General features: G+C 40.6%; 1 protein-coding gene across 1 annotated transcript in view; it reads left to right on the top strand.

The window, feature by feature from the left end:
• Positions 1–510: 510 nt before the first annotated feature.
• rbl2 (retinoblastoma-like 2) overlaps positions 511–8586 on the top strand; it is a 23154-nt gene continuing 15078 nt past the window's right edge. Inside the window, exons 1-6 of the mRNA XM_015398866.1 lie at positions 511–1101; positions 2077–2207; positions 2281–2481; positions 3188–3252; positions 3417–3545; positions 6559–6719. Of these exons, the coding sequence (XP_015254352.1) occupies positions 964–1101; positions 2077–2207; positions 2281–2481; positions 3188–3252; positions 3417–3545; positions 6559–6719 (825 nt within the window). The 5' untranslated portion in view covers positions 511–963. The remainder of the gene's footprint in view (positions 1102–2076; positions 2208–2280; positions 2482–3187; positions 3253–3416; positions 3546–6558; positions 6720–8586) is intronic.

The raw sequence follows: 8586 nt of genomic DNA, 5'->3' as shown, positions 1-8586 counted from the left end.
CAAATTTTTAATAGTTCCCTCTGGAGAGCGGGTACAGGGTTGTGCATGTGCATTTTTTTTAATAAATGCACATGTATCTTTAAGATACCTGAAATCCTGTTTGAGGCACATCTGAAAGAAGCAGTCTGCCTTTATTTCCAGATGTAGACTGGGCATTATATTCTATTTAACCAAAACAGGAGATGTTGAGTTTTGCTTTTTGCATTAAATTGTTGCTTTAACCTCACTTTTTTCAAGTGAACAATATTATTTAACACTCTTGGGTCCAAACCCAGCATGGGTGGGATGACAAAATAACCAAGGTTGTGCTGTTTTCTTTTGCCTCTTATTTTTGCCTTTAAGGGTATAAAGATTAAACGCAACACTAAAGTGGAGATATATTTTCATCATAGGCTTGTAGCTAATAAGTCCTAAATACAAGGAATAACGGGAAGAAGAGAAGGCTGCCTTTTCTTTTTCTGTGTATAGTTTTTTTTTTTAACTGAAGTCGGTATTTTAGTGTTTAAACTCAGCCGATATTACAGCTGAACCCTGACCTGCCTTTTGACACTTGGTTACCCTGTAATAATCACATAATGGACAAACTTCATCCTTTTAGAACCAAAAATTGACGGTTTTTTAACGGATTTCCGGGAAAACAGCCGTCAGAGAAAACAAAAACAACCGGAAGTAGTAGTAGTCGGCATTTCTACGCAACTTTAGTGGGCTGGGGTAAAAATACGCCCTTCACGCTATTCTCCAATTCCGATACGCCCAGATTTGACGTTCTCGGTGTTGTGGCAGTGGACCCTACGTCAACAGCGTTTGGGTTCCTGTTTGTGTGAGAGGACATTTAAATGGCCACAGCGTGAAACAGTGGAGCTCCGTAATAACGCATTTATTCAGGCAAACAGCGTACCGGTCTGCACGCGGGACCTTACCTCTGCGTCAAAACCGCTCGGGTTTTACCGCAGATCTGTGAAAATGAGCGACGAAGAGGACTTTATGCAGAAAGCCCGAACCAGGTTCGATGAACTGTGCCGAGCCTTGAACATGGACGAAGAGGCGAGTACCGAAGCATGGAGGAGCTACGAGAACATCAGCAGGAACTTCACTCTGGAGGTAAGCAGCCGACACAGAGCAGGTGAGCCTTTTTGGGCCCGCCGAACACAGAGCTGCTAGGGCTGTCAGTTGGTCCGCCATATTGTGAGTGGCAAGGTTTTTAAAGACTGATAAACTCTCCGGTTTGTGTTAAGTATTTTGGGATGTTTTATAACCCGTGGTGTATGTTCACGTCGACGAATCATTTTTGTACTTAGGGAGAAGCAATGTCATTACATTATGTTTAAAATGTTCCTTTCTGGCTTTTATTTATCTTAAAACTCAACTTAATAACAGTAACATAACTTCAGAATATTACTGTTGTATTATTGTTATTAATACTATTACAAATAATGATTAACAATACATTTTTACCCTTTATGATTGATTAATTACAAACATACTTAAAAACATGTCCACTGCGCGGTTTAATGAGGAGATATTCTGCTCATATATTTCTGTTTGATCTCTAATGTGTAATTCCCGTTGAACACAATGATGACATTCTGGTTTTTATTTGTTCCTGTGTTTATTTCACATAATAGGGGCTGAGTTTTGCTCCATAGATGTTTGATTGTAAAGATTTAGTTTGTTTCTGAAGGTTGTGACTCAGGGTTGCTTGAGCAGAAAAGGATGTAGCAAACTGAGCGATTAAAAGCTCCTAGAAAACCCAAAGTCATCTTCTGAAATTCACTTTGGGTGGAAAATGGACCATAAAATCTCTGTTTAAACCTCCAGGCTGCTATCACATTGTAAAAACTTCAGATCAGGATTTGTGGATCTAGAAGGAAATAATTAGGGAAGAAGGCAACTTAAAAAAAAATAATAATAATATTTGCAACATCTGGACTGAAACTAAGAAGGTACAGCATGTTTTTATCTGTAGACCCTGCACAGACTAGCACAGTTTCATGTCTTTCTAACTTAAGATGACTCTTACCCACATGTCTTCGGAGCCAATAACGCTGATGATAACCAGGTGTTCTCTGGGTGCAGGGCAGCGAGCTGCACTGGCTGGCCTGTGCCCTGTACGTGGCCTGCAGGTCTTCAGTGCCGACTGTAGGGAAAGGTACCGCTGAGGGGAACTACGTCTCCCTGACCAGGATCCTGCGCTGCTCAGAAATGAGGTTTGTTTGTTTGTGAGATTTATCAAAGCTTAAACACAGCCTCTTGGATCTGATCAGAGCGATTCTCCTCCAGCCTGATCGAGTTCTTCAGCAAGCTGAAGAAGTGGCAGGACATGGCCAACCTGCCACAGGACTTCCGCCGGAGCACGGACAAGTTGGAGCGGAACTTCACCGTGTCGGCCGTCATCTTCAAGAAGTACGTCCCCATCTTCAAATCCATCTTCAAGGCCCCATCGGAGGAGCCAGCGCGGGTTCACCGCAGCCGAAAACAGAGGTGGGACCCTGTGACCTTTGACCTCTCCTCTGTTACAGTTCAATGATTTTTGTCTAGCTTTTCCCAGTCATCATGTGACCCTGAAATATTCTCTCTAAACATTCCATTTCCACATCAGTGTAAACATGTCTCCCAATGATTCAGAATGTAAATTATATTTAAATTATATATTATGAAGTGTCTTACAGTTTAATATAAAATAGAAAAAAAATATATTATTGCAATAAAAGCAAGAAAACAGAAGGCAGTATTACCTTACCTGACTAAAAGCCTGTTTAAAACAAAGGTCACCAACTGCTTTTGGGGACTATAAACAGTGAAGAGACAGAACTGTGAGAAGAAAAGGAGTCTGAGTTCAATTCAATTCCGTTTATTTATATAGCGCCAATTCACAACATATGTCATGTCAAGTCAACAGTCTTAATTAATTCAAAGTTTTCTATCTAAGGAAAACCAGTTGATTGCATCGACTCATTGAATCAAAGGCAATCCCTCCCACTTAGCATGCTTGTAGCGACAGTGGAGAGGAAAAATGCTCTTTTAACAGGAAGAAACCTCCAGCAGAACCAGAATGATGCGCACCCTAATAAACCCTGATGTGTTTTAACTCTCGACCACACTGTGTTTTTCCTTCACTTTTCCCTTGATATGTATATCGGTCTGGTTTCAGGTTTACATTTAATCCTCTCCTATTTCTGTTTACCAGGCGCCATCCCTGCACTGTGACCGAAGTCTTCAACTTCTGCTGGGTGCTGTTCGTTCACGCTAAAGGTAAAGAAACTCCCCCACACTTCTCCTGCTCCTCTCCAGAGACGAGTCTGAGCACATCCCTTGAGGCTTGGCAGTGTTTCTGTGATGGTCAGCAGTGCCAACTTAGCCTGCAGACAGCATTTTTACCTCATGTTATTTCATGTTGTTGCTTGTTTCCTATTCAGGGAACTTCCCCATGATCAGCGACGACCTGGTCAACTCGTACCACCTGCTGCTGTGTGCCTTCGACCTCGTCCTCACCAACGCACTGCTGTGCAACGCCAGGAAAGAACTGCTCAACCCTGAGTTTAAAGGTAAAGCATGGAAATTCTTTGAAGCATGAGGTTTGGAGCTGACATCTACAACAACTTTCACTCAGGGGGTTTTCTAACCAGGGCAGATATAAAGTGAGAATAAATTAGAATAAAACATAAAGAGGGAGAAAATTTGGCTAAAAGTTTGGTGAAATTGGAAGCTGTGTCCAAGTTTAGATGTAGTCTGCATAGAACGAGTCCTTCGAAGGATGCAGCCCCCGAATTTGGTCCCAATCAGAGTCTACTTATAGGAGGTGATAGACATTCCAGGAAACTAACATTTACTAACATTTTTAGATAAATCTCCAATAAGAAAAGCAAACTGACAATTAGACAAAACATTAACATTAAAAACTAACATTAACCTGCCTTGCTGTCACCATTGTCACTACCCGATCTGTACCGGCGGCACGATCCATACCATCAGCTCATTTCTGCATACCATTCTGCACGTGCAGCCAGATATACATTTGGGTCACCCTTTTTTAATTTGTAAAAAAGACCTAAATTACACTTTTCCCTCCATAAAAATAGTAAATGCACTAAACTATAACGTGTTAAAGGTTAATCATTTATTTCCTGTTTTTATCATTCTTCTGTGCCCGATCTGCACCGGAAATGGGATCCTACGCTACTTCTGGGAGCTAACTTTTTCGGCTTTGGATTCAAACATAAATCTAGTCTTGTTGAGTTATATATGTTTTTTTCTTTTGTGTTAACCTCATGGTATATAGTCCGTAATCTAAAGAAAGAAATAACTTTAAGAAAAAGATAAATATGGCTTAATGATATTTTGCCGGACTACTCTGACCATGTCTAATGATGACGTCAGACAAGCTGTTTAACAGAGAAATTTTTTTTTAAAGATTTGTACGCTTAAGTCATTTATTAGTAATTTAGTGATAAAAATAAGTACTTTTAGTACCATGATTACACTATTTATGGCGACTGGGATAAATATCTGCTTGCACATGTGCAAATGGTACGGATCATGATTCCGGTATGGATTGGTCAGTGACACCCATTCTTACGTTAGCCCTTCTTGCTATCACCATTCTAACATTAGCTCGCCTTGCTATCACCATTAGACTGCGTTGTCACTACCCGATCCGTCCTGGAGGCACGATCTGTCCTACGCATGTGCAAATAGATCTACATCCGGGTGTCCATAAATAATGTAATTATGGCACTAAAATTACTTATTTCTATCCTTAACTCTCTAGATAATGCTAAAACACATCTTTAAAAAAAGTTGTATTACTTTTTTGAGACAAAGATCCTTTTTACATTTTCTTTGTTAAAAACTGCTTCTCTGACGTCATCATCAGACATGCTCAGAGCAGTCCGACAAACCATGATTTATCATGTTTATCTGCATGTTTATATTCAGGCATTTATGCATGTTTATATTTATCTGCATGTTTATCTGCATTATTATATTTACCATGTTTATCTGCGTTTTAGTTGTTTCTTTCGTTATATTACGCAATATATAGCATAAGGTTAAAAAAGAAATGAAAACATAAAACTCAACAAGGCTAGATTTATGTTTAAATCCGAAGCCAAAAAAGTTAGCGACCGGAAGTAGCGTAGGATCCCATTTCCAGTGCAGATCGGCCAGAGACGAGTGATAAAACAGAATTTTAAGTCATCTTTTTTTGTCAGGAAATACATTATTGATTGTTAACACATTATATTTTAGTATGTTTACTATTTTTGTGGAGGGAAAATGTCATTTAAGTATTTTTTTACTAAATAAAATTGAGGGCGACCCGGATATAGATCTGGATGCGCAAATGAGCTGATGGCACATGTGCAGAACGGATCATGGTTCCGAGATGGATTGGGTAGTGACTACTGCGCTTACATTAGCCCACCTTGCTATTACCATACTAACATTAGCATCATTAGTGTTGCTGATTGTTAAGTTTTTTAACTTTTTATCAGAGACCAGGAAACAATGGTAAACCAACCATGGCTAACTGCTAATGTTGCTAACACCATACAATTAAAGCACAGCCACACAAGTCAAGTTTTCTTTGTTCCTTTGTGAATAAAAAAGGGAGAATGAAATGGGGTCTGAATGGGATTGATTCGATTTTCTTTTCCTGAAATTAGTTCGAAAATGAATTTTTTTTAAAAGTAACGTAATACCAGGTTATGGCTCCTTTGAAAAAAGATGTGAGCTAATACCTGATCCTACAGTTAATAATTGTTATCGTAATAAAAATAATGAAGAAGGTGATGTTTTATGGTTGTTTGGAAATCATAAGAAACCACAATAAACTTATCCTTGGAAAAAGGAAAATTTGTTTCATTTACATCAAAGCTTCTTATAAAATAATAGCTTTAAAAAAAATTTTATAAAATGAAAGTCAGTTGATGTACAGCAAAACTGTATTACAGTATATTCTGTTTGTTAACTGAAGAATGAAAGATTTCTTTAAGCTGCAGACGTTGGCAGTTTAAGGATGATTTTTGAATGAATATCTGATCATTTCAACCTAAAACCACTACTGGGCTCAGAGTTCAGATGGGTTTGCTCCCTATGATGTGAAATATGACTTTGAAAGCTCATAAACTAAAATCTGCGCTTCAGTTCAGGAAGTCTGCTTATCGTTCTGTGTTTAATTTAACACATAAATAAAGCAAAAGCGAGCGGATTCCAGCCGACTGATTCATTGAAAGCCTGCAGCATAGTCTATCTGCTTCGCCCTCACTTCCTGTTGCTCCTTGGTTTCCTGTAGTCTGCAGACCTGCCTCCGTATCTGGACCCTCAGTTTGCTGTATCTGAACCTTCAGCCTGGAAACTGCTGCACCCTTCATGGCTTAATGGTTTCACCTTAAATTATATAGGTCTTCAGTCTGTGTTGAAGATTTTAGCTTGTTCCTTCAGGAAAATGATCCCAACCACTTATCCTAATATGATTAGAAACGCTCTTTGAGCCCAGTTTGCCCTGTCTGGTTCTGGTTTCAGTCTCCTCTAAACTCCCTCTGCTTCCTGCATCCTCAGGTCTCCCAGAGGACTTCACAAACAAGGATTTCAGGCCGTCTGCAGGTCCTTTCTGTTTTGTCCAGCAGCTCTGTGAGCTACATGATGGCCTGGTGTTAGAGGCTAAAGGAGTCAAAGAGCATTTTTGGAAGCCTTTCATCAGGAAGCTCTTCCATAAGCGGGTAGGTCCTATCACCTCTCAGCCCTCGCTCACACTTCAATCTGATCAGGCTTTCTTCTGCTTTACATTGATGAAAGTTCATGAAGACCTCGTGCAACAATGATCTCTGTGCCTGTTGTTTGATCCATGAAAATAAACTGTGTTTAATTGATGATGCTCCATCAGACACACAGAACCTGATGTTAAAAATGAGGGTGAGTTGTGTGCAGGTGGCGCAGCGGTTAGCGCGCATGACCCATGTATGGAGGGAGGCCTAAAGGACAGATTAGACTTCTGCAACCGCACACATCAAATGTCACTTGGGTCTGGTTGCAAACCAGTTCTGCTGGTATGCTTCTGCAATGTCGGTCTGGAATTTCTAGGAGAGCACTGCAGTTTCCCACCAAAGCGCAAGGGGGAGCCTATTCGAGAACTCGCAAGAATTTCGGCGGATGGTCGCGAGAACTTCGGCGGCGACGGCGGGAGTGTTTATCTTCCAAAACAACAATGGTGTGTCTGCAAGGTATCATGGTCACGGAGATGGATCTAGAGTTGCTAGACATCGAAGAGGAACAGGTTCTGTTAATGGAGTTGGCAAAAAGACCGATTAACCTTTCGTCGTCGTTGTCCATTGTAGTTGTTCCTCGGTTTTTTAAAAATGGCACGCCCTGGCAACGAATCGAGAAGGACAGCCAGAAAGGCATACCAAGGACCAATCACAGCAGCTTTTTGTCTGAGCACTTCCGCTTGAGGTCTGTGTGGGTTTGTGACTGTCCGACGCATAGCCAGGATGTTTTTTTAAGGTGACAGATTTGAGGGATGCAGAGGCTATGCGGCAGAAGCATAAATTGGCCTTTAGTCCTCGACGCTGCCGACCCGGGTTCGAAATCCGACCTGTGGTCCTTTGCCGCATGCCTCTCCCCCTCTCTCATTCCATTTCCTGTCAGCCTAGTGTCGAAAAAACGAGCCACTAGTGCCGTTAAAAGGTCAAAAAAAGAATGAGGCTGAGAACTGAAATCCCAGGAGGAATCACCAAGTCATTCAGCCTGCTGATAACTTTCAATGACGCCCTGAAAGAGTTGCGACAAAAACACCTTAAAGCAACACCACGTAACCTTTGATCCAATTTTGACCTTAATCTGAGAAATGTTAAACTGTTACCAGGCGAATATTCAGCTCCTGCTGCGCATTGATTTTCCCCCACTGTGGTGCTAATTTCTCCTCTGAAACTGCATTTAATTTTAAATTAAATTCAACTATATGAATCTTGAAGGGAATGTTGTAGTTTTTCCAGGTTTTTTTCCAGCCAGTTGTTCCAGATATTAATATCTGTAGGCAGGAAGGAAGAAGAAGAGAAGCCTCTCACTATTCACTAAAGATTGTTGGGGCTAAACAGTCTCACCAAATGCTCTGTTTGGTCAAAAATATCCTTCATGTTGAGGAATTCTTCATAAAATTGTCTCCAGATGATTCCTCGGTACCGACCATCACTCCCAAAGGTACCAACAACCTGTTTCTGTGACCAAAGTGGTTCTGTTTTGAAATGAACCTCATAAAGAATCTCTGGATTCAAGAGGAACATGAAAGGCACCAAAACCATCAATGCAGATGAGCTAAATGCCGCTACCAAAGCAAGCTGGGCTGCCAGAACTCTGCGGTAGAACCGCAGGCTGATCGCATCCATGCAAACTCTGCTGTACGAATGTAGCTTATTCATTATTTACTGGTTTTATGTCATATTCTAATTTCCTGACTCACTAACTTTGTATTTTGGTCATGATTTAGCCAGAATCTACAGAATTAAAGGAATGAAAGTGTTTACTTTAACCCAGGGTTCCCGCGGGTCCATAAAAAGTCTTAAAAGGCATTGAATTCTTCAAAATAAAACT

The sequence above is a fragment of the Cyprinodon variegatus genome, unplaced genomic scaffold (genome assembly GCF_000732505.1).
Source record: "Cyprinodon variegatus isolate N-32 unplaced genomic scaffold, C_variegatus-1.0 Scaffold968, whole genome shotgun sequence".
In the NCBI taxonomy this organism is placed as follows: Eukaryota; Metazoa; Chordata; class Actinopteri; order Cyprinodontiformes; family Cyprinodontidae; genus Cyprinodon; species Cyprinodon variegatus.
The sequence above is the reverse complement of the archived record's forward strand: the minus strand, read 5'-3'. Positions and strand labels throughout refer to the sequence as shown.